General features: G+C 29.1%; 1 protein-coding gene across 4 annotated transcripts; it reads left to right on the top strand.

The window, feature by feature from the left end:
• Positions 1-217: 217 nt before the first annotated feature.
• On the top strand, positions 218-27,909 carry LOC123295033 (SPARC-related modular calcium-binding protein 2). 4 transcript variants are annotated; one of them, XM_044876236.1, is made up of 8 exons: positions 218-433; positions 21,890-22,340; positions 22,462-22,515; positions 24,163-24,492; positions 26,224-26,370; positions 26,461-26,748; positions 27,201-27,288; positions 27,360-27,909. In XM_044876236.1, the coding sequence occupies exons 1-8, from the start codon at positions 332-334 to the stop codon at positions 27,652-27,654; spliced, it is 1,755 nt and encodes a 584-aa protein (XP_044732171.1). In that variant the 5' UTR covers positions 218-331; the 3' UTR covers positions 27,655-27,909. The 4 variants fall into 4 exon arrangements, with proteins under 4 accessions (XP_044732171.1, XP_044732170.1, XP_044732173.1 ...); XM_044876235.1 differs by having other exon boundaries at positions 219-433; positions 26,449-26,748; positions 27,360-27,908; XM_044876238.1 differs by having other exon boundaries at positions 221-433; positions 26,257-26,370; positions 27,360-27,907.

The raw sequence follows: 27,909 nt of genomic DNA, 5'->3' as shown, positions 1-27,909 counted from the left end.
AATTATAACTTTAAAAATTAATTAAATTTAATTGAAATGTGTTTTAATTCTAGGAAAAAATGAATTTGTTTGTTAGAACTTTGTAATTATTGTGTTAATTTATGTGTTTAAAAATATGTGGTTTGTTGAACTGAAATTATTTATTAAAAATAATATTTTTCTGTGAATTTCTGTGAAGGATGACGAAAATTCAAGAAATTAAAATTATTGTTTCAATGGAAGTTGCTGCAATAATAAGAAATTTACATCGGTAGTATTATTGCAAAAATTGCAACAAAAAAAAAAAAAACCTTATTTAAAATATTAGCAAGAAAATAGGTAAACAACGAAGATGACACATTTTGCAACAATGAATATTTCATATATTATTGTATTATTTTTTGGAATAGTTTTTCATTGGTATTCCGTTTATTGTACGGAATTGAATTCAACGGTAATTTTTTTTTTCAATTTTCTTTCATATTTTCTATCTATACAATTTTTTTTTGTTAAAAAATTTAAATTATGCTAATTTTTTGAAAAAGCAAGAAAAGTAGTGATATATTGGATTGAAACATGTGTGTCATTTCATGTTTTAACAATTACGAAAATTTGTTGATTTTAAATAAAATGATTGGCGTCTAAAGTTTCAAACAAATATTTAAAGATTAAAATTTAAAATTTATGGACAAAAAAAAAAAATGGTTTTCTTGGCTTAAAAATACTTTTTATTATATTTTTCCATTTAAAAGGAAGACAAAAAAATAAGAAATGCTTTTTTTTCGGTGTTATAGCTATTTTTGGATTTAGGAAAAACTAGACCGAAAAAAATAGTGTCCTATTTTTGAACGCAAGGTCTAAAAACTTCAGAATCCAACCAACTCCCCTATAGTCGACAAACTAAACCCAGCCAACTCGTAATTAAAACAAAACTTCGGGCCTATGAAATTTTCGGTCTATTTTTCCGGGATTATTTTTTTCGATTACTTTTTTTTTCGGAGGTAAATAATTAATATACAATTACTTTTGTCGAAGATGTGGCTCAAGTTATATCAAAGATGTATAATTGCATTGATAAGAGATTGTTATAATCAGTTAATCACTTCATTGGGTATTTTTGGGTAGGTTTCTTGGTTAGCGTAACGAATTTAAAAGCTTTTCTCAGTTTATTGCTAATAAAATAGCATTTATAAATTCTGCATGTCAGAATATGCCTTATAAGGACCTAAGTGAATTGGACAAATTTCTACGAATTAATGAGGAAAAACCTGGAGCTATCACTATGTTCTATGTAGATTTTTGAAAGAGAAAATTGGGGAAATTTCCAATCTAATTCAACAAACATTTAAAACTTTTAAAATTTTTTAAAAATGTTGAATTTGTCATAAAATAAAAGAAATTCTTTATACAACATTTTTGTAATCTAAAATGGAGATCAGTGTCAGAATTTCTTAGAATAGTTGCATTTATCTTACATGGTTTATAATTATAACTATAATTTTTAATATGGTAATTATTAGAAGGCAAATAAAAAATAAACAAATTATTCATTTTTTTTATAAATAGTACAGGTAGTTCTTTGAAAGTTTAAACTTTCCCGTTTATTTGCTTTAATAAATAGATGCTTTTATTAACACCGACTTCAAACAAAAAAGGAGGAGGTTATCAATTCGACTGTATTTTTTTATGTGTGTTACCTCGGAACTTTCGACTGGGTGAACCGATTTTGATGTATCTATATTTATTTGAAAGCTGGTGCTTTCCGTGTGGATTTAATTTTGGTCCAGTTCTAACAACGGCATCCATGAGAAAACCATAAAATTCTTAAATTCTTTAAATAACTCAATATCACGCCAACCGATCAATGATTCTTTTTTTTAGTGACAAATTTGTTAGTGAACTTCAGATTCACTAAAAATCACAAAATAAAAAAAAATTTTAACAAAAAGAAATCCGACTTCAAAAGAAAATTTTTCCAAAACAAATGTTTTGTTTTTCCAAACAAAAATGTTTCCTTGGCTGACAACAACTCGAAAAATAACAATAATTTTAACTACATTATATTATCGTTATTTTTTTACTTTTTAGTACATTAATTTGTTTTGGAAAAGTTTTTCTTTTGAAGTTGGTTTTCTTTTTGTTTTAAAGTTTTTTTTAATTTATATTCACATATATCTGATTTTGGGTAATAGTATATTACGACCTTAGGCAGGGGCGTCGCCAGCCAATTGGCCAGGCGGGAGCAATCCGAAAGATACACAATAAGAATTAAAAGTAAAAAATGTTAACGGGATTGATAAGAAAAACAAAAAAAATTATTTCGCTTTCCTTACGCATGTAACTTTATTTGACAGATTTAAAGATGATACCTTTTGTTTGATGATTCTTTAGAATTTGGATAAACCATATCCTTATAATTTTTTGAGGATGATTACATTTAATTATAAATATTTTCTAAGAGTCTAAGTGGCCGAGCGGTCTTAGGCGATAAACTTTGACCTTTTGTCTACTTAGACTTAGGTTGCAGGCTCGAATCCAGGCAGCGACATTGTGAACAATAATAATTAATGGGGACGATAGAATTGATCACATTGTCGTCGCTTGCATAAGAACGAAGTAACCGACTTCATCCAAATCATAAATGTAATTGTTAATATGGATGTAGTTAAATAAATAAAGATTTACAACTAATGGTGCTTCAACAGCCTCATATTCCAATAATGGAATATATTCCAACTTTTTCTAATAGTTTATTTTCGATATCTCTTACCATCTCTGACGTTAGAAAAAATATAAAGAATCGGTCCTAATTGTTAATTTGGAGTAGGTTGAGTTTAAAATTCCAATTTCGGTTAAGTGTCTTAAAAAATGTGACCCATCACCCTGTATGATTGCGCAAAATTTCACACTGATATTTCTATAAATAACGAAAATATGAGGGTGTCTTTATCTTAAATGCGACACACTGTAGGTAATGAAGTCGCACTTATAGTAAATCCGGCCCTGCTTACGAATGATTATTTATGTACATTGGATAATTTATACTAATAGAATTTGAAACTTTTTAATCTGGCTTTTTAGATTATTTATTAACAATTTTTTTAAAAATGCCATTTGTGATATTAGTATACTTTTTAGAAATTCTTAAAATGTGCACGGGAAATTCCATTAAAATATACTCATCGATATTCACAATGAGTGTAATTTTCTAAAATGTGGTATAGATTAGTCATGATGAGTTTATCTTTTACATAATTCAGAGGAATAAAGTTGACTTAAAAACTGATTCTAAGAATTTTAAGGCATATTATGCTTTGTTTTTGTTTTTTTTGGTAAAACTCTATACTTTTAAATTAATCCACAACAAATAACCCTTCCATTAAAAATGCACTTCGTCAAAAATTAGGACTGAATAACCTATTATTTTTGGCTAAATTTAAGAGCAAAACTTAAAATTTTAAAAAACCTCCATCGTAAAACCACCTACTTGAAGCTTTTAATGACCATTTTGGAGGAAGTGCAAAGTAAATTCAATTTATTACAAATGGATATGTTTTATGAATCGTATGCGTTCCCACCCAAAAAGTTTTATACCAATAAATTTAATGCCAATATTTGCGATAAGTCCTATATTTAAAAAAATATTTATTAGGAATAAAAATTTATTACTAATAAAAATGACTTTACAACTACTTTTTCTTTGTCGGAGTGTAGAAATAGATGTAGGGGCATTAGAGAAATAATGCTGCACATTATATTCTCAAAATTTTAGACATTTTCCTCTTATGTTTAGTCCATGTAGGAGCATCCATAAACTTTGTTGCTCAATTGCGGCCTCTTTGGAAACCTTTCCTTCCTCCATGTAGCCTGCCATAGCCTTTATAATGATCCTCTACTTCTGATGAACTTATTTTTTTACAGAAAATTATTTTTTTCCTACCGTCTTCTGACAAACCTCAGCGTACCTTTTGAACTAGCCGCCCTCTCTTTTGGCCGGGACACTTAATTTATGGATGCTCACTATCGAAGTTAAATAGAATTAATAGAAGAACATATATTTTGGATAAAAATTGATTTCTTTTAAAAATATATAAATGTAAATTTTACTATGATCATAATAGATACTATGATACTATAAATACCGTAAAATTTACAGAGTCCTACAAGGATTTTTTATTGTAAAGCTTATTTTAAAGATCATTTAGGGCTTATTTTAAAAGTATTACCTAAAATCCAACATGTCCTGACATGTTTTTGAAAAACCTTTTTAAAAACTATAAATGCGTGACTAATAACTCACTTAGTACTGACAAGTTGATGCTTGCTCGAAGGACGAAATTTGAGTCATGAGAGGTAAAAATTCAAGCCGATTTAAAATATCAGGTATATTCAATAAATTATTCCAAAGCTATGAATTAATATTCACTGATTTTCATACAATTTTGATAAACCTTGTAAATAAAGGATGTGTAATACACATTGTGTATACGAGCACCAAGGCTATTTTGAATAAAAAGCTTGTTTTTTTTTTATATGAAGTCGGGCTAAGTCTAAATCAATTCTGTATAGTTTAGGGGTGTTTCCCGATTTATTAAATAAATAAATGACTTAAAAAATTAGTCATATTTAACATTGGTTTTACGGGAAAACGGTAGATGAATGTTATATTTTCATATAGATTTATCAAGACTAGTCGGTGGGAATAAAAAAAAAACCATTTACATTAAAGTTAAAACCTTAATCAATAATAGAAAACAAAAAAATCCGGAATGCCCGACTAGTTAAGGATGCATGAGCACAGTAGTAGGGACACAAATAAAATAAAAAAATTTTTTTTTTGTTATCATATATTTTCAATTTTGATGGTGAATTATGTTTTATTTTGACATTAGAAGAACGAAAAGTAAGAATCAAAATTTTGCGATACCTAAAATAATTTTCAAAATATTGAAAATTGAAAATTTTATTTAATTATTTAGCTTTCGACATTTCGAAAACCAAGGCAGATATCGAAAATTTTTTATTTCCGTCTACATTCATGAACAAAATTCATCATCAAAGTTGAAAATAACTTCAACTAAAATAATTTCAACTACAAGTCTAAACTTTCCTTGGCACTCGTACTACCTTAATATTCACTGATTTTCATACAATTTTGATAAACCTTGTAAATTAAACCAATACCTACTTGCAAAATCAATTGTGAATATTTAAAAAAATTATCTTTATAGGAATCGGAAACAAATAATTTTAATAAGAAACTCACATCGTCATTATTATTATTATTTTATAGAAGTAGGTTATTCAATAAAAAAAAGTCACCATCGCAACACATCGCATTAAATAACGGCATCCTTTTGTAAAAATTTGTATAAATATAATATAAATATATTATTATAATATTATATACAGTATGGTATTTAATCAAGAGATCACAGTTCGTTTATTCATTTATATGTAAATCAAGTACATATGCATATGTTGAAAGCAGGACAAATTACGACAAATAATCATTTGACTGTTATAAAATGCAACAAGAAATCTTTAACCAAGAAACCAATGACTACATATATTTCTTTATCTACGCCCGTGATTCGTACGTATCTCCCGGGTCTTATCTCATAGAAAGAATTTATTATCGTTGGAAACTTTTCTTAAAGTTAATTTTTCAAAAAAATTTCGTTTTCATTGTAAACTAAAAAAAATATTTTTAAATAATTGGAGTAAAAAGTTTTGGCTTCATGGAGGCCTGATTTATATATTAATAAGATCACATCAAAAAAGTTAAAAAAATGTTAATACTTGGTTTATAATAATTTTTTTTAATGCATGATTTTTCATTTTTTATGCCTTTTTTTAACTTAAAATCGATCCAGTGCAGTGGCCGAGCTCGCTAAGGCGTCTTAGCTTGCTATGTTCTCTGGCTGGGCAGGGTGCGGGTTCGAACCTAGGCAGCGGCAGTGTGAACAAAAATAAATAATGGGGTGGTAAATTGATCACATTGTCGTCGCTTGGGTAAGAACGAAGTAACCGACTCCATCCACATCATGAAAATGTAATTGTATATATGAATGTATTTGAAATAAATAAAGATTAAAACATAATGATGTGGGTGGCCTCTGTTAAAGACATAAATGTCTGATGAACGGAGGTAATACCCCATTATTATTATTATTAACTTAAAAAAATTATTATCAACAAAGTATACAATTTTTTTTAACTCTTTTGACGTGATCTTGTTAAGTATATAAGAAGGGCTTCACGAAGCAAAATAATTTTTCGCCAATTAATTAATTTTTTTTTTTAGTTTGCAATAAAAACTAAAATTCCAGAAAATTTCTTGAAAAATTAACTTTAAGATAAATTTCCAACAAAATAAATTGTTTAGTGTTCAGAATACACCATAACTTTTAAAATTTTTTAATTAATATTAAAACCTTACAAAATGAAATTTACAAAATTTAAAATACCCCCGACAAATTTTTCGGGTACGGAATCCTAAACTGCATTAGAAACATATCTAAGAACACACTCCATTAAATTGTCTTTTCCTTAAAGCCTTTGGAAGATCATCGCCATTTAGTTTTTTCGTGTACGGAACTTTAAATTCGAACTTGCAATAGCTAAAAACACTCTCCATTAAATTACCTTTCTAACAAAACCAAAAAAATCAACATCGGTTCATCCGTTTAGGCGCTACAATGCTCTGTATGTGGCATAGCACGAACACACATAGCCGTCAAACTTATAACCCTTTTTTTTAATTTGGGGACAAAAAAATTGCTTAGTGTGAGATACTCGTTTTTAACGATATTACAATAGTCTAAAATTAATGCAAAAAGACTTATTTTGGATATAGCTTTTCTTCATCTTCAATAGTTTATAACTTTTGCAATTTTTTATGTACTGAATGCGCGAATCCAGCGAGCTGTCACACGTATTTTTAAGCCCAGTATTTCTAATTTGAACTTGTTGACTAGGACTATAGGGAATATCAGGTTCTAATGGTCATTGCTTGGACCATCAGACTACCAATCACATTCCTTTGAATTACCATTGGCCTACAATGTGTAGGTATATTGCATATATTGTTACTTATTATAAGTACTGTATAATATTATAAAATAATAAATTTTATATGGATATTTTTAAACTAAAGCAATTCAACATTGATTGTGATACGCGATAAAAAACAGGAGTTACAAAATAATAAATTAAAACTTACATACATGCGGGATAAATTTATTTTTTATACTTGCATTTGTTATACACTTTTGTATAGTGAAACCCCTCTTCAAGTTTATGTGAAAAACATATTAACTTGAAAGACTCGCTAAACTACTTTGCAATGCTAAGAGGCTTAAATTCAAGTGCCCAGCATAGAAAGGAGCGAGAACTACATGAAATTTGATTGGAAAACATACATTTTTCTATCGAAAATGATAGTTTCATATAAGCCAATTGTGTTTGAAAAAAAGATTTAAAAATGCCAAGTTGGTTTTTGAATACATCCCAATTTATAAACGTATCCAATGTTAGAACCATAGAATCTGCAAATAAATGGAGTCGATCTAGCACAAAAATATTTAAGAAATTTGAATGTAGTTGATTTTTGCCAACAACTTGCCTTACTTAAAGAGCTAGTAATCGAAGTTAATAAAAAATCAAGTGCATTGGACTTGCATCATCTATCTGTGCAAGCATACCTTCCTAGCCTTTGAATATTAATCTGTCTTTGAAACGAACTTTAATAAGCTATTAATTGGACTTTTGCAGACACGGAAGCAAGCGATAGAAAAACTAGAGAGGAAAAAATGCCGGGTCCTAAAGATTAAGGAAATGTCTTGAAAATCAAGTACAATGAAGTTGAGTTTCCTTTCTTTAATTTTATGTTACACAAATTAAAATTATTAACTAATGAAAAGTGCTCATTTATAAAATATCTACAGTTTTTTATCTCTGGAGAGACGGGGAAAATATCAATTTTCATCAACTTTTTAACAATTTAACCCTGGTTAATCAAACAATGATCCGGGACTGAATCCTATCCAGGGTGAATTTCAAAATTATTATATGAATTTATTTCTGGCATCTCCTTGGGGTTCAATAAAAAAGTTTTTTCGAAAAGGTTCTAAGTTACATTTGATACAAACTTGTTCAGCTGGTCATGGATGATTTACTTTTTTTTCAGAAACGTAGAGATTTCAACAATATAGTGAATATTTTAGTTACCTTTTAATAATTAATATGTATAGGTAGAAATAAGCATCCATCAATATTCTTTGATTCTTGGAGGGATTCAATTTTCTTTCATTATTTATCGATTATTTTGGGAATTATTAACAGAATCAAAAAAATCGTATACTACCATGATAGAGGTTCCACTAGTGTTTTACAAACGACCATGATTGCGTGTAACTCTTGTATGAATTATTAATAAAAAAAATATATATTATAATAAAAAAAACTTTCTGTTTTATATCATTTACACCATTACAACTTTGTCTAAAGTGTAATAACATAATGGCTTGTTTATTTTGATTAATTGATTATAATAATATTTATTTAAAAAAAATTTACAATAATATTTTTTTAAAATATATTTATTATATTTATTAAATAATAATCTAAATATATTTGCTTATATAATTTTTTTTTGGTTTGATATAAACAAATTTTCATTAGTGACAGTTATATTGGAAAGGCCATAATCATGATTTGGTTAAAAAAAAACCTTTTAAACCTGTTTTTTTAAACACTTACTGGGTGATTTATTTTATGGTAATCAGTCGAATATATTCCAATATAATTAAAATTATCTCGTGCTGGAACCAGTATTTAATGTGCAAAAATGAAGATGAGTCTTTTAATACTCTGTTGGAGACGATATTTCCTACCTGCTATGAAATACAAGAAATGCAATAATTAACAGAGTTAACTGTTTATATACTCTCTGTATGTGATTTTTATTGATTGAATTTGAAAATTTGAATAGCGACAAATTTATTGTTTTTTACCTTTTTAAAATTGGATGCTTTTTTGAGATTGATATACTTTTAAAATTTATCTGGCAAGAAATCGTTTGCGAGGAATATTCACATTATTTCAAGATTTTATTTGCCCACTATAGCATTGGTAGAAGAAATTTTGCATAAATAATTTTTTTTCCAGATTTTTCCAAGATTTTTTGACAAAATTTTCCTTCGATTCCGGACTATAATGTCATTAATATATTAGCCAAAAATTTTATTTTCCGTATAAATATTATTGATATGTTACTTATATTAACAAAGTGGTCTATCAAAAAGGGACTACTATACCTGTCCGTTATCACAAGTATAACAGTTTAAGGATGTACGAGCGCCAGGTCAATTTTGGATAAAAGGCTTGATTTTTTTTAAATATGAAGTTGAACTAAATCTAAATCCATTCTGAAAATTTTACTGGAGGTTGCCCGATTATTTAGCCTTCAATATTTCGAAAACCAAGAGGCAGATATTTCTTATTTTTCGTCTACATTCATGAAATTATAACAAAATTCATCATCAAAGTTGAAAAAAAAGGTACAAATAATTTCAACCACAAGTCCAAACTTACCTTGATGCTCGGAACAACCTTAAGAAAATTCAAAATGCAAAAAATCTCTTTTTTACAAAATATATTCAGAGCATTTTCACTAAAACTAAAAAGTCGCACAAGCATCATCTTGATAGATGATAATGGCACACCTGCATTAAAAAAATGTGCCACTCTATACGAATAACGTTCTAAGGTTCAAGGGCAAAACAAAAGTAAATAGACTGGAAAAACGGTAGACGAAAAAGAATGAAGTGGATTGGATAGAATTTTACCAATTTCTAGAAAGCAGAAAATTAAAAGATTTATAGGCGCCACAGCAAATTAGGCAGTTGAAATAAGCTTTGAAATTGATTTCATCACGGCTGTTAAAATGCCGAAGAGAAACACATAAACTTCTTTCTAATGCTTAAAGAAACTAGTCTAGGAATAAAGAACGTAATAGAAAACTAAAACACATTATAGAGGACCACCCTGTATTGGATATGCCCAATTTAATTTCCATAAAATATTAATAGGTTTTTTTTTAATACTTTCATGAAATTCTTTTTAAACTTAAAATTTGAAAAGTTTTCCGAATTCATATAATAAAATATTTTTTATTACAATTTATTTATGACATAAAAACATTTATACACACTTAAAAATAAATGATTATTAAGTGTTGTATATTGAAAATAATTAATTGTTTTTACAAAATTAATGTCAATAAATATTTATATTTAGAATAATATATTACTATTATATTTAATAATATGTTTTAAATTGAACATTAATAATATTTTGTTAAGTGGACTAATCATGATCAATTTGGTTTTCTTTCTGCATGATTTCACTTTTATTGTTTGTTATCGCAAAAAAATCTCAAATCCTCTTTTCAGAAAATAGCTTCCGAATTAAATTAAAAATTGAAAGAAATCCCCCCTAACATAAAATCTGATCTGATCGATTTTTGTAGTATCATTCATTTTAGTTTTTGTTTGAAAGATAATTTTATCGAGTGTTAGATTAGTTTCAAGAAAACTCGAACAATTTACCTTTAAAATTTGAAAAAAATCATAATTAGTTCATCCGTTTAGAAGCTATGACGCCACAGACAGATACACAGATACACGGATCCACAGACACGATAAATTTCTACAACACCCCTCTTTTTAGTTGAGGAAAGCAAGTTTCAACTATATTTAATTTTTGCAAACAAAAAAATCCACCCAAAATTTCTGTCTTCTTTCTGAAATTATTAAACTTTTTTAATTTTACCAACCATAATTCAATGCAATCTGTGCAATTAGTAATATTTTCATTCAAAATTTAAATACAATTCTGACGAGAGCGCTGGGTACATTAAATATACCTACAATCGGATATGTATATCTGATCCTCCACCAATACGAAGACTTACTCAATCCTTCATAGGAAACAAAAAAGTTTCGTTTACCAAAAATAAGATCGATTTTAAATTTCAATAGTGCATGTCTAAATAGTTTATTACACATCTAGGAAGCAAAAGTAAATAATGCCTCAGATTTCATGTTCATTGTCGCAATGTCGCCAGAGGCGAAGCCGAAGGTGAAAAACATGAGATCTAAGACATTCTTTACTTGCTCCCATGATGTGTATACTATTTTTCTACCCAACGGAGGCAACTTCGTTTTGCATAGCGGGACGAAAGTTGACACTTTTTGCACGGAGGTGAGAAAAGAATAATCTATAACATCTACATCTTATATATTTAAACGAGAAATTCTTGTATGTGTTTATATTTGGAATCTGGGAAACGGCTTCAAGGATTTTCATAAAATTTAGTATGCAGAAGGTTTCTAGGTTTTATTTTTAGAAAACATCGTTTTATCCGAGTTTTCAGGAAAAAAATGAAACATAAATTGCCCAATAAGACTTTTCCTACCATCTATTGGCGAGTATATACATTGTACGTGGTTCGTTTCGTATGTATTGTATAGGGTGCGGTCCGAATAGCTATGTCAGTTTGTTTTGATAGGTAGCTGGTGTGATATACGTATATTGTAGTTAACGAAATACATTACCTACTGGAACATTCCAATTGTTATTTGTGTGTAGGGAGACATTTTAAACGGTTCTTATATTATTGATAAAATTCGTGTTTTTTTTATTCAAAAAATACCGAGCTGCGCCTTTTTAACTCAAAAAATACCAAGCAAAGCTCGGCTCGGTCATCCAGGTACTATTTTTTTATACAACGTTAAAAGCTGTTCCATATCCCTATTGTAAAACTTTTATGATACAATTTCAAGTATAATAAGTTACTAACGGAATCACCATATTAATAGGAACAAGTCCTACCAACTAAAACACAATATAAGTAACTTGTTTTATTGTACAATTAAGTCATTATACAACATATATTTTTATCTTTTTAGAATAATAATGTCAATATAGGTATATTTTTACATAGTGCCATTCTTTTTTTTTTTTACAAAACTAGAACATATTCAAACTTTAAAAATTTTAAATTATAAAGCACCATTACAAATGGCCAAAGGCTGATTTATTGCACCTTAAATATGCGCAATAAATTTATGTATAATAATATAATGTATATTTTATTTTGAAGTATGTTACAAGTGATTTTAGAGTAGATTTATTTATATAATTTATATATTATTATAATAAATATATAGATTGGAGATTTAAAAAAAAAAAGCGGTCATTATTCTTGTACTTAACATGTGCGTCATTGTAATGGGGTTTTTGATTGGACTATTGAGAGTTATTCGTCACTTGTAACTAACAATGTAATAAAATCTTAGAAGTCAAATTTAACCTACTTGTCTGATTGTCTTTAGTCTAACTTGAAAATCTGCAAATTAACTTGAAAATCTGCACACGTACCAAGAGACCCCATAATAATACAATAATTCAATAATTCAATCCTATTATTCTGGCCAGAATCACCAGGAATAACCGATCGATAATCTTATATTTATTACTTTAACAATATTATCTTGAAAAATGAATAGTACCTAATCACAACGATCGGATGGTGTAGTGGTTATAATGCCCACTCCTCATGCGAATGGTCGCCAGGTCGAAACAATCCCAGCTAAGATTTTTTCTATTCAACTTTTCCCAAAAAGTGCTTTATTGCACTAAAAAGTTGATAATAATTTTAATTGTAATGTAAAATTCATTCAAAGCGTAGGGTGGTCAATATTTGTCAAATCAGCTAATTTAAAAAATGAATGTAGAAAGCACTCCACGCTTTAAATTTTACATTACGGTTAAAATTATTATCCACAAGTGTAATAAAGCGTGTTTTTTTTAGTTTTTTAAACTATAATTCATTCCTTTTCTCTCGTAAGTACATAATTTTGAATTTTAAAAAAAAATTGTATTTTTTGATTAGTTTAAGACGCTTAGTTTTTGAAATAAAAATTCTTAAAAAATTGAAAATGTATTATTCGATTTTAAGAAAAATGTGATATTTTTTTAATCTCTTATGGAATTCGCTTAGCCTACGCAGCTCCTGCGCTTCAAATTTTTTTTTCTAAATGTTTTCGAAGTTAGTGTTTGAATAAATAGTCAGTCTTATACAAGGTTTGGCGTCTGTATGTCTATAGTATAAAATCATTTAGTACCATAAAATAATATAATTTTTAGTACCTAAAACTACTGCTTGAAAAAAGATGCTAAACTATCATGAAAGTTGGATAGAATTTATTTTGAAAGTTATATAATATATTGTAAAGTTATTTTTGAAAGACTGACCGTTTCTCAATTGTTACAAAATAGTTAGTTATGTTATTTGTAAAAACAAATATTCCTTTGAGTTTTTTCCCTTTGTAATTTAGATCGTAATTTTTATAAACATAAAATGTTACTGAAAGAATTTTGGAAACATTATAAATTTGTCCAAATTTTTTAACAACTCTGTTAAAAAGATTTTTTTTGGGAACGACATACTGTTTGAACCAAATATCATACGGTGTTTAATTGCTCTAAAAAAGTTTGGATGACCCTCGCATACAAATCGGAAGACATCATTGTTCATGAGGTAGAATGCAGAATTACAATTACTGTTAGATAGGGATCGAACATCACCAAGGTAACGGTCCTGACCTGCTAGCGACTTTGGGAGCCAAGATGAAAAACTTACTAGAAGTTTTGGAGCACTAACTGGACGTCTACCAGTGGCCTCTCCCATTGGAGGTGGGTTTTGTTAGATACATGGCTCTGTCTGATCGTGAGGGTGTATCAAAAGGGTTCAAGGTACAAACGTTTACAAATACGAAGTTTACAAATTCCATTTTAAGTTACATGAAGGATGTAGGGATTTCCCAACATAGAAAACTAAGCGAGCTCTTGAAAAGGTACTAGTTAAGTTCTATGGGAAACCATCATACTTTACCAACCAAGAAACCCTATTCGAATCAAAATTGTTAAAAGTAAACTAACTGCCTTAAAACTAATAAGATTTACATATTATAGATATCTTCTATTTTAATAAATTTAGTTCATACCATAAAAAATCATGATATTTAAATTGTAAAGTAAATTTTCTTTTAAAAAAAAAATTTGTTCTTTTAAACTTTTCAAGTGTTTTGTCATAAATTACAATTCTATTATTATTGTTATTGTTATTATTTATATTGTTATGATTATTATTATTATCATATAATACTTCTTCAAGAGGTTTTCAATTGTATACAACAAGAGTGCATGAATGTTGTGAGTGTGTGATAGAATTGTAAAAGAATTTCAAAACATACTCCTCAACTTTTATAAAAAAAAAAAAGAAAGAAAAAAATCTTATATCAATTGTATTTTAACCATAAATTATGCAAAAGTCAATGGGGTTTTCTGCCTGAGAGATCTTTGTAGACACTATGTCTATGATTTACTGTTTAAAACAGGGGTGTATAAAAGTATTATAATTTAATTTTTTTCTTATAATTTGTTGTTTAAAATTTAAATTCCTTCGCATATTCTTTGTGGACTGGACTGACTAGTGCTTTCAGAAAATTTTGAAATTCTGGTTCTTGAAGGGCAGAATAAACATCTCAATGACGAAAAACTTCAAAAGTTTTCGAGATAATTTACCTAGAACTTGGAAAAAAACATTTTTTAGTCGCTTGTTTAAATTAAAATTGGATTATTAGATTAATCAGTAGCACAAGTACAGCCTACAATAAGACTTTAGTTTTCTTGATCGCTTTGCTATTACAGTGAAAATTGGTTATAACGTCGAAAATGTATAGTCCCGACTGTCGTTATATAAACCCATATAATAACGTATCGGCTACAACGACATATTGACGGGTATATATTTATTGAAATTATGAAACGACATATCGGATATGACGACGATATTTAATTTTCAATTAAAGTGTTTCGATACCAAAACAAGAGTGTTGCCAAAAAACTTGAATTTGGTATGTCAATTAATGAGTATTTAATAAGCCTGCTTTATAAATTTCAAGCCGAAATTTATAAAGAAGGCTTAGATAAACCGATTCTTTGTACGGTTTACGAGAAATTAATTATTATAAACAGCCCTTTTTACATGGTGATATATGAAGAATAAATTTCTCTTAATCCGTTCAGAGAATCGATATGAATTTTTCACGAAAGTTTATTTTTACTCAAATATCAGTCATAGTGACCAATTGCCATTGGAAATAAACACTTTTAACGACCAATATGAGTACATATGCACATACTTTCACTGTAATCGATAAATGAATATATCGCTTATAACAACCAAAATTGTTGGACCCTTCAATGTCGTTATAACCGATTTTGAGTGTAATTCATTTACATTTTTTAAAATATGTAAAGTCCTTTTATTAAATTTGTGGATGAGGATCATATCGGCGTACGATGTACATCGTACGCCATAATAATTGACAACAAAAAAATGAATTTTTATTTTCTCAGGGGATTCAATCATTTGGTTATGTTTCATTATTTTTTTATTTAAATTTTCCGTTAAAATAAAAGTTTTGCAGATACTTCACTGACTTCTAACATAGGCAAGCACAAAACCTCTTAGGTATTAAGCACTGCGATTACAAAACACACAAAAAAAATCGAACCCTGGTGCTACCAAAGAGATATTACTGTTTTCTCTCCTACTAATTTAAATAAACGTTTTAATTACAAGAATTAATTACTCAATAAAAGAATCATATTTTATTTGTTAATACTAAAATAATTCATAATTAATAATAGATGGTTCACACGTTCTACATTTTTAATTATATAGATTTTAATATAATAATATTATAATATAAAAGATGTTTAATAAAATAATGGTCAACCCTATATTTAAGTGTTAAAATGGGTAGACTGTTATAATATTCTAACTATATAGGTACTTATAAAGAGTATAATAACATATATCGTATGACGAAAGATCTTTGTAGTTTTATACACGACCATTCAAAATTATGCTTCAGTTTCTTTGATTCTAAAAATCCTAGCAAAGAAAAGTACTAAAGTACTAGTTGAGGAAACTGAAGAAAAACAGGCCCTAGGCTGGTGAATCCAGAATTCGGAGTCCGGCAGGGGATTTGCGGTTACTTCGCTAGTGCACAACCTATGACATTTGCAAAAAAAATAATCCAAAAAATATGCTCTAGGTAACTTGAAATTTGTTGAATATGTAATTTTAGCATCTATTTAATCCCGCTGACCATGCGTAAATAATCATACCTAAAAAATATACTCTTGGCATTCTGAAATTTTTATCTTGATCAATATTTACATCGAATTTAATAAATCAACCCAGAAATTCTGGTCAGTGATGTCAGTGAAGGAGGGAAGCTTAAACTCAAATTTCAGCAAACTAGGAACCTTTCTTTAGGAGGGGAAAGTGATCATTAATGATCCCTGAGGGTAAAACGATCCCTTGTTTTATTAAGTGAAACATTAAAGCCATCTAGTATATTTATCGAAATAGCTTCCATGTGATTAATTAATCACTCAATAAAGACTTACGGCGATGTATAAGCTATTTTGTGTTTCGTAGCAAAAATATTAATTTTACTACTTATGATTTATGGTAAGACAAATTACAATGTAAAATTTCTTTTATTGTGTTAGTTTTCTCTTGGCTTCTGTTTTAATAATATTGTTTATTATTAAATTATTATTATATTATATATTATTAAATAATGATATTCAAATATGTTATTACGGGTAAAATGATCCCTATTTTGTGAATAAAATTATAATAGGGAAAATGAACCTCTCCCCATCATGTGCCGGGAATGTGTTGATATAGATGATTTTACCAGTGATTTTTGTTTTCATACTAATCGTTAAATGTAAAAGAACAATTAATATTTTGTGTGAACTGTTTGGTAAAAAAATGCAATGGGGTCATTTTACCCACCTCTTCTTACAAAGAGAAATATTGAATAGTTCTAAAAATTTGAACAAACCATGCCAATATCGCAACACTTGAATACAGAAAACAAAAATTTTCGACATTATACATATCTCACTTTTTCTTAGGAGGATCATTATAGGACACTTTCCCCTACATGCAAGTGGTAGTCTCTGTTATAGAGGTTTTGAGGGATTAAAATAACGAGACCTAGAAATTACTCTCACTTATAGATGCTTATCCAAGTCTAACTCACCAAATTAATTGCTAAGATGTGTAACCTGTCTATCCAAGTTTATTGTGTATCCATTCAATTACCGCATGAGCATGACATGACTCGTTAATGAGCTTAAAAACTAAATCGTTTACGTTTTGATCCAACTTTTGTAATATAGTGTAAACAAAATGCTTTCTTTGAGTGTCTTGAGAACCATTCTACGGGTCGAACAAATAAATGCTGTTGTTAAATAAGTGTTGTATTCTTTATAATACAACAATAATAAAATAACACAAGAGGAGAACACCTGTGACTCTCACACAGCATACACACAGGTGTTCTTTTTACTACCTGCACACCGCACTACCCGTCCCCCCGTTCCATGGAGTCCCGAACCATTGTTCTATGATAAAAACATGCAGAGTTGGCCTTACATATTATATTTATTTCAATTTAATTTTTTTTTATTCCGTGTTTTTTTTTTGTTAGTCAATTATAAGTAAAACAATGCCTATAACATGTTTGATTCTTTTTATAATTTGCCGAACAATATTACAAATATTTATGGTATTGCTTAAAATGAGAGTTTTTTTCACGGTTTGAGTTTGTGGGAATATGTGAAAATGTAAAAACCCAAATCAGTTGATAGTTTGATTTGATTTTCGTTGTAAATATTACGTCATTTGTAAAGTTAGAAGCTTGAAACTTATTAGTTATGAATAAATAAATACGACATTCTAAATCTGTTAAAATTTTATGCTCAAGGGGGTAAAAATAGGGGATGAAAGTTTTTGTGTGATAACGTCGGCAAACAAGGTTACGGCCCAGAAAATAAAATGTAGAAGAAATACAGATAATTATGGAGTCATTTCAAAATGTCAGTTCAAAAATGAAATTAACGCAATAACGCAAAATAAGTGTTCAATTTGAAAGGTGAAAGCAACAGAGGATATTAACTAGGCGACAACCTTCAAGATATAGGTGCAGGTATTAGGTACTTAAACGATTTGGAAAATTATTGCACGTATAGAAAGCTTCATTTTCAGCCAGTAACATGGGCTATTTTCTAAATCGACGCTAAACTAAAATCGACGAAATTGTGAACAAAAGGAGGATACGTGACGACATATAAAGTGAAAGTTATACCAATAATCTTTGAATTTAAAATAGAAGTTGCCCAGCGAAGCGGGTGGTTCACAGCTAGTATTATCTAATATAATATTCATGGCAGTAGAAGTGCTTTAATAACGGTCATAATTCGTGAATTTTTATCGTTCAAATTTTTTTAATATTAACTTTATTTTTGTTTAAACAGTAGTTTAGAAACAACAAACAAAAAATTTGTCGAATATTAACATAATCGAATAAAAATTGGATACATAGATTGAAAATCGAATAATTTTTTTTTCGTCAAAATGGTTTATTTCGACTAGATTTAATTGAAATTAATATCTATATGTTCGTACAATGAAATACGCCACGGAAAAAAATATTGGTATAGAAATGCTGTGAAAAATATATAAATAGTGAAAGCTGTGTGACTTTTTTTAAATTTTTTTATACATATAATCCTCATGATGTAGTCACCATAATTCTATTTAATAGTGATTTTCGGAAGTTTATTTTAAGAATTTTAATACTCTAATACTAATTAAAAATTAGTCGATATTTTTATTGTAATATAAATCACAAATATATAAATATATAATGCAATTATAATCACAACTATTGAATTGTATTCAAAATTAATTATATTTACAATGTTATCTAAATAAATGTCATAAGATAAAAAAAATATTATTAATACAATACACAAACTAGAAAACAATTTAAATCTGCCATTCGACTTCCATATACAAACCCTACAAACCCTATCGAAACATTTTATCGGCAGTAAACTTAAAATTAATTTATTTGAAGAAGCCCCCACAGAATCGTTGTGCAAAAGATCTATCGGTCAATTTTTCTGATAATTTTCGAAAGTTTTTTTTTTCGAGATATAATTTGTGAAGTAGTTTATTACTATGAATAACATTAAAGTGGCAATAGCTGTTGCGGTAGCTTTCTGTGCGTTATAACACAACTTTTGAACAAAAATGTTGTATACAAGCCACAATAGCTACTGACCTACAATATTTGGCATTTATTGTACTTAATGATCAGATAGTGTCACGCACCTGCTAACAAGACCCCCCTTCGATGGAGAAGGTTACTGAGATACGAACAGTTAGCGTGCCAAAACTTCTAGTGTGTCTTCCATCTTGTCAGATCAAGGCAGTTACCTTGGTGAGGTTCGCACCGTATCTAACAGTATTTGACACTGAGTTAAAGCTACTCTTACCTATTAAAGCTACTGATCTACACAAGTAATCACAATAATGTGGAGATGAAACTCGCCTGTAATCGCAGAGATGCCTCTTTTGCCTTTGACCCGGATACAAATAACCGCTTTTCTATCGAAGTCGGAGAAATCACAAGCGCCACCTACACATGATTGTTTCTTTTCCAACTTCGTGCAACTTTGCGAGAGTGTGGAGCAAGGATAACATACCGAAATATTTTCATTTTTCATGTCCTTAATTAAGACCATTCTCAGACGTAGTGGACTTTACTGTATCCACTTTCATATTTTCGACTTTTAAAACGCAGAATATTGTCCTGTATGTTTTCCGATGGTAGCTTCAAAAAATTCATTCAGAAAATATGACGATAAAATTGTAGCTGTTTCAAATTCTTATTGCAAAAAACCTCAATATTGCAAAATACCTATTGCAAAAACCTCAAAGAGATTTCCCCTTATTCTAGACAAAACTGATATACTTTACAGTCTTATTAAAGTCGGAAAAACAAGAGAATGGAAGTACCTTGACCTGTCAGCATATTACGATCTATATAGAGGTAAAAAATTATAATATTAAAGATATTTATTAAAAGAACAATAAACTCAATAAATGATGTTGAAATGCATTCTGGTACACTAAACTTCAATAATACCATACAAGAATTTAAAAAAAAAAGAACATTTACTCACATCAGAACAATATTTTTCTTATATTTATATTTCCATAACAAATTAAAATTTTAAATGGTCTTCCTTTTTAACTAACTTTTTTTTTTGTCTACATAAATTGTAATTTTATTGTTTATCTTACAAATATACAATAAACACCTACATTCAATTTTTTAAACATTATTTGTTTTAATTCTACATGTCCTCTTTAACACTTTAACAGACATTCTACAATGTCTAATTACTGCAGTACTGAGTTGTTAAATTTGTCATTTTTTTCATTCAAGACATCAGAAACTTGCTGTTCAATTGCTTAATCAACCAGATTGTCCTGCTGATGAAATATTTAGGGTACCTTATTAGTTCCCTTGACAATTACAAGAGTATTTTTCGAAAAGTCGCCAGAATCTATTCAAAATAAAAGCTTTTCATGCTGGATTTTAGGTGATATCTCAAAACCTACTACCCGATTTGACATGAACACGATTTTTTTATTTTTTGAGACATAAATTTTTTTGAGATTAGTAGGTACGCCTCAAATCCTTTTCACCGTACCCCTTAAGAAAATTGCAAAAAATGTGGAAAATTTTGAAAGTTCGAATCACTTAAAAATATTTTTCTAGATTAATTTTGACACCAATAATACAAAAATTGTATCCATTTGAAGATTGGACCAATAATTTCGGACATATCGACTAAAATCGTTTACGGAAGTGATATCTCGTAAGAATTCCCATCTTCAATAACTTAGAAATTTGAGGTTCAATGGCATTATTATCCAGAGTTTTAGATATTCGGATTATTTACGATAATTTGGACCACAAAATATAAAATTACTAGTAGTACATAGTATTTTTTTAAATATCTCAAGAATCGCAACAAAATAAAAGCCAATTTTGAAACAAAACTTTTTATGAGATTTTCTCAATTTACATTGTACGCCTCAAACCCTTTTCGCCGTTCCGCTTAAAAAAATTGAAAAAAATCGGGAAAATATGTATGTGTTCGAATTTCGTTGCCAATTTTATTTTCCAGAGTAATTTCATTTGAAAAATCAGGTCCATTTGTCGATTTAATGAGTAGTTTCTGAGATATCGACAAAATTCAAATACGAGGAGTGATATCCCGTAACAATTCCCATTATCATTACCTTAGGAATGTGACGTACAATTGCATCCCAAGTTTCAGATATTCGAATTAGTTACGATAATGTGGACCACAAAACACAAATTTCAATTAATTTGATAGTTAAATAGTACTTTTCGAAATATCTCCAGAATCGCAACCTTATAGTTAAATGCACCCGATTTTTGTATTTTTTAGGTCAAAATTACTAATTTAATAAATACTTAAAAAACAATAAATTATAGAAAACACTTAAAAAAGTATTTACCAAGTTTCATCAAATTTCGAAACAAAAATAGACTTTCTTAAGAATAACTTTGACCAGACAAACGCAAAAATTGGACCTATTCGACGACTGGACTAATTGTTTCTGAAATGTCGCTAAAAATATGTATATATGGTAAAATCCAAGAGTAGTTTCCGTTATTATCTTAGAAACTTTTCGTTCAATCGAAAATAGAACCAGACTTCCATAGTTTCAAAAGTCGTAGACACCAAAATAAACTTAAATGTAAGATAATTACTTAAAAATGTTTATTTGGAAAGATCATAATGTACCCTCCCAAAAATTTTTGAATTCGCGTAATTTATGATTCAATTGTTTTATTTACAGAATGATTGTATGACACGTGCTGATGAATGTTTACGGGACCCAGCAAACAACGCAAGGGGGCCAATATGTGGCACAGATAATCACACTTATCGAAGTATATGTTCCTTACTATTAGCACAATGTCAAAATCCTGATATTAGTAAACAATATGACGGACAATGTAACGACCCACAACCATGTTTACAAAGTTTACGTTATGCACAATCACGACGAAATGCTGGCATCACAGGATTGTACATACCAAGATGTCGTCCTGATGGAATGTATGCGGCTGTACAGTGTCGTGATTCCGGTGGAACAGATTTAGCTGGTGTGTCTGGTGCAAATCGATATTGTTGGTGTGTAACACCCGAAGGAAAAGCTGTACCAAATACAACAGCCCGTACAGGACGGCCTCATTGTGGACATCACAAGCGAAATAACAATAATAATAATAATAATAAAAATACTGGTAAGAATTTTTTTCGAATTAGGGTTTAATCATTTTATTTTTTGCTTGAATCGTCTAATCGTACTAAAAATAGCAAAATTATAGCTAATATCTTGGGGTTATTTGTGGGATTTTGTTTTAGGTAAAGCAAAAACAACGAGGCGATATTCTAGAGGTGGAAGAAAACAACGACAAGGTATCAATTCCAAAATTTTGTCATTCAATTCTTATTAGAAAAAATATTTATTTTATGCGGAAAGGATTTTCATTCGCCATGTCTATTCAGACGTTAGTGTAGTGGGTAAAATTTCATCTATGGCAAAAATATTTGGTTTTTGGTCTGGGTAAAGCAAAATTATTTACAGAAATTAAATGAAATTATAAACATCTTTTCAAAATTCTAACTATATTCTAATTTAAATCATGAAGATATGAGTCGGTAAGTTCTATTATAACATTATGCCGGACAAAAATGCGAGAAAAAAAACTTTTGCTATCGTAAGCATCTCATATAGTTCAAGCAACACAAGCCTAGCGTGTGACTAGACACGGCAATTTATTTTTTGATGCTATTTCGGCATGCTTTTATTTTGATTATCACCAGAACATAATTTTTTTAATCTAATTTTAATTAATGTTCATAAATTCATTTTTAACTTAATGTTAATCGAAATCGAGTTTCAATTTTAAATTTAAAATTGTTGAGTTTTGCTTAGAAAGGTATGTATTCTAAAGCGACTCAACAATTGGACATCAATGTATTTTAAAAGTTGAGGAAGGTAGTTTGAAAATGGAAGTATTTTCCTCTCTCAAGAATCTTAAATACATACATAGTGCAGAATTTGCGATGCAAAATACCTCAGTTTAAAAACAATTAATCCGTCCTGTTTTTCAACGGGATAATTGGAAGAAAAATAGTAGTTTTTAAGAAAGTATGATTTGAAAAAAATCGGAATGTAGGAAATTGAGACGGAAAAAGCATTTTAATAAAATAACAAAAAATATAGGGTTGTAGAACTAAAAAAACGAAAAAAATGAGACTAGCTGAAGTAAACTCCGATGAAACCTTTACGAGAAAACACGGTTCTATGTCGCGGAAAAATTGTGTTTTTTTGCCATCAATTTTCCCGACCTCTATGACTTGTATTGCAGGAAAGTAGATAAGCTATACCGTTTCTAGCACACGTCGGTCGTCTAACTTTAACCCTTACTTACTATTTATTTATTAAAGTTAGGCAACCGACATTACACGAAAGAACTAAAAAAGTGTAGAATGGATCGCTACAGCCCCCTATTTTGTTGTTTTCCTATTGAAATGATTGTTTAATCTTTTTCTTTTGTACAAAAATCAGTTTTTCTCATCTTTCCAATTTTTTTAAAATAATTTATTACAACTCCGAGTTTTTACAAAGTATTTTTTCTTAAAAACTACTATTTTTCTCTTAATTATCGCGTTGACAACTCGGATTTAATTTGTAAACAATATCCAATCAGCACATTTGCAGATTCAAGTTAGATTTAACCTCCATCAAATATTTATAGAAATTTCTGCCAGACCACGTTTTATAGTTTATTTCTAACATAAAAATAAACAAATTCTACTTGAGCAATAATTATTAAATTTCTGACGGTCCCATTTCGGTCGCCTATTCTTTTAAAAAGATGGTGGTCCAAATTGGAGGATAAAGGAGCATAGATATAAGAATTCAAGTACTGAAGGACACACAAAAACTTTTCTATGCGTAAAAAGTAAACCCTTTGTACCTTTATGTAACACCCTAAACAGAACTCATGAAAAAAACTTAAAATTTGAATAAATGCTAATTGTTTAAAATTTTTACAGGTTGTAAACTACTCGACAAACGTGCATTCAATTCAAACTTAATAAAAATTTTCAAATCAGAATGGCAACGTGAATTGACATCAAAACCAGAACAACGTTCTGAATTAGAATTAGATAGAATTGTATTAGATTGGAAATTTACCGTACTGGATCGTAATTCAAACGATAATTTAGAAATATCAGAATATGTTGATTTTAAAAGAATTGTTAAGAAAAATGTGAAACCGAAACGATGTGCTAGACAATTTACACGAACATGTGATACCAACAAAGATCATAATATTACACGGCAAGAATGGATTGAATGTTTGTCCCGAAACGCTATTGATGGTAAATATATACTTTTATTGTTATTACTGTTTTTTTTTTTCCATTTTCACACATTCGATATTTTAAGCTAAGCATAGAAATGCAAATATTGTAGTCATAAAATTCATTAATGACTATTTTTGTAGTGTATTTTTTATATTCATAGCATTCCAATCTGAAAAATTACACGTAAGCTTAAACATATTTTAAATAAAAGTCATTATAATTCAGTCTGCGAACTTATATAACTTATAAAACAACAATGACAATGGCGGATTTTACAAATCGGCAAAAGAGCATTTGCCAAAATTTTGAGTATTGCGAAATATTCGTGGTTAAATATTCGTTGCCTAAAAAAGGTAAACAATTTGGATAAGATTTTGTCCAAGGCGCCCATAACGACAAAAGGTCGACCTTGATCTTTTTCCTTAAAACTGCCACTGAACAATGGGCTTGTTTTGATTTATGTGACTAAAACTTTGAATACGGTCTTGGAGAACGTCCATAAGCTACTTGGCTCAATTCCAGCCTCTTTGGAACCTCTCCTTTCCACCATGCCCACCATGCGCAATATGTACCTAGCTTTACTATGACCCCCACTCCCTAAAATATAAAAATACCCAATGTTTGAAATTAAATATCCCTATACCGCAATATCAAGAAAATTACTGAGTGTCTTGACTTTTTTACCACCCTTCCCTGGCGTAACTCAGCGTAGCTTTAGTTTTTTCTATATTGCTGTTAAAACAGAAGTCGTGCTATCTAAAAATTTTTCACCAAGAAAAAGGCCTAATTAATAATATTGCTTATCAGGCAGTAAAATTCAGACCAGAATACGAAATTTTGGAATGCTATAAATCAAAAAAATAAACTATAATTTGCTTAATCCCAAAAATACCAAAATAATTTTTTAAGAATGTATGTTTGTATGTGTGTGATCATTTGGGATTTAAAAAGTTTCTAGAGAGCGTTCAAGTATTATGCAAGTTTGATTAATCTTAACCTTCCATCAGAATTGAATACTCAGAGATGTACCCCCATTTTTTTCACTTCCATGCCAGCAATTTCTGTCGATATGAAGTGAGCTGGCAGAACTACCTAACCTTCACTTCATATGCCGTCTTTTGTTCAGATTTTCGTTGGCTTTCCCTCCTTGTTCACAATTTCGTCGGCATCACGTTAACCTATAAAATTATCAGTGTTTCTCTGCTATATTATGCATCTATTATACATAAAACCTATTATACCTTCCTCTTCACTCTATCTATTAGAAAAAACCGCATCAAAATCCGTTGCGTAGTTTTAAGGATCTAACCATACATAGGGACATAGGGATAGACAGTGGGAAGCGAGTTTGTTTTGTACTATGCATTGATTATTACGATTAGCTAATTCATACTGATGATGATTACATGGTAGTCAAAATACGTATTTATATGGTACACAATTTATCTAGACAATTGGGGAAAAATTGAAATATCCTAGAGTTCTCATTTCTTATCTTTGATAATACTAATATTAGTAGAATTATTTTACATAATTCTTGGACGTCACCTAAATTTAAAAAAAAAAAAATTTTTTTAACAAAATTCGATTAGTTTTTATCTCTTAAAATTAACTCTGTTTCATTTTTCGATGTAATCAAAAAGTTTAGGGTCATCTTTCAGAAGTTTATGTGTGCGTATGAATGTTTTTGCTTGCTAGAAATAGTTCAATCATGTGCATGAACAGATTTGCGACACTATTATATAGTATCTTTGCGTGTGTTTTTGTCGCTGAATGCAGACAGTAATACTCGATTATGGAGTAGTCAATCTGGTCAATCAACAATCGATGATTTGGAGGAAGAAGAAGATATTGAAGACACAAAACCAATAGATGAGTTACGACATCCAAGAGGTAATACTTTTAAATAACCAAATTTATAATCGAGAATAATAGTTCAGTTTTGTCTAAAAGTAAAAATAATTTCCCAAGTGTTTACTGCAGTTTTACAGAGCATGCCAACATCTGAAAGTTTACCAGCATTTAGCGAAGATTCAGAAGAACCACCAATGGAAGGTGATTGCTTGTATGAACGTAAATCGAATGAACAACAATCAGCGAATTTATTTGCACCGGAGTGTACACCAGACGGGCGATATAAGACTGTACAATGTTATAGTGATTATTGTTGGTGTGCAAATGCCGATAATGGTAAAGGTATTCCTGGTACAATTGTTAAAGGTTCGCCACCAAAATGTGACCATATTTCGGCGAGTTCAAGGACTATGAAAGGTATGTACTGAATATTTAGGGAAAAACAGGTTTTGCAAAAATTTTTGCTTATTCTGTTAAATATCCAATATCAACTTCTTCCAAACTTACTTTCGCAACGATTCCGGAGATATCTTTAAATATACTAATAATAATCGACAAATTAATTGAACTGTTGTGTCTTTTGGATCCAAAGGACCTCACATAACACATAGAAATGAATATCGACTGAAGGACTTGCTCTGGAAATCACATCTCGTGTATAATTTTAGTCGATATCTCAGAAACTACTTGCCCATTCGTCAAAGGGATTCGACTTTGTATTTTTTGAGAAAATAATTTGTATTCAAATCGAAAGCAAAATTTTTTTTGAATAGGTTTAGTTCGAAATAATCAGTTAGAAGAAATAGCCTTTGTAAGGCATTTGTAAATATATTTCGAAGTCTTAAGTAATAAAATTTCTAATTTTGCAGGATGTCCTGATAATCGAAAAATTCAATTTTTGAAAGAACTAATCGATTTCTTCATTCAAAAATTAGGACAAAATAAAATGGATAATGGGTAAATATTTTGTTATAATTCTTTTATTTTTCCAATTAAAATTGAAATTGAAAATTGACCGCATTTTTTAGGCAAAAACGTGAAGAAAAAGCAGCCGTTTGGAGTTTTAATTATTTCGATAAGAATGGCAGTCAATTTTTAGAGAAAAAAGAATGGAAAATATTCCGTTCAATGGTTGAACAAAAGAAAAATTTACGTCATTGTGGTAAAAAATTACCAAGATATTGTGATATAAATGGGGATAAGAAAATTACATTAGAAGAATGGAATAATTGTCTTGGTGTGAATAATAACGCAACCAATTCAAAGCCAACGTTACCTAGAAAAAAAGAGAATCCGTTAGAATCAATTCTAAAAAGTGATTAGTAGTATTTTGTGTAAAATAATTATTTTTTATATATGACAATTCAGTGATAAATTAAAAAAATTAAAAAAATGCAATATATTTTTTCTATTGCTTTATTAATACGGTCTGCAACTTCGAAAAGAGGATTGGATAGCGATGAAACCCTATTTTAGAATTGAGTGTTAGTTCCTTTAAGAATTAAAAATCCAAGTCTTCAGCCTCTGAATAAATGGTATTATTAATTTTGATTTATTTCAAAATAATATACATTCTAA

This window comes from Chrysoperla carnea, chromosome 3 (assembly GCF_905475395.1).
Source record: "Chrysoperla carnea chromosome 3, inChrCarn1.1, whole genome shotgun sequence".
Classification (NCBI taxonomy): domain Eukaryota; kingdom Metazoa; phylum Arthropoda; class Insecta; order Neuroptera; family Chrysopidae; genus Chrysoperla; species Chrysoperla carnea.
This window is presented reverse-complemented; position numbering and strand designations above follow the sequence as displayed.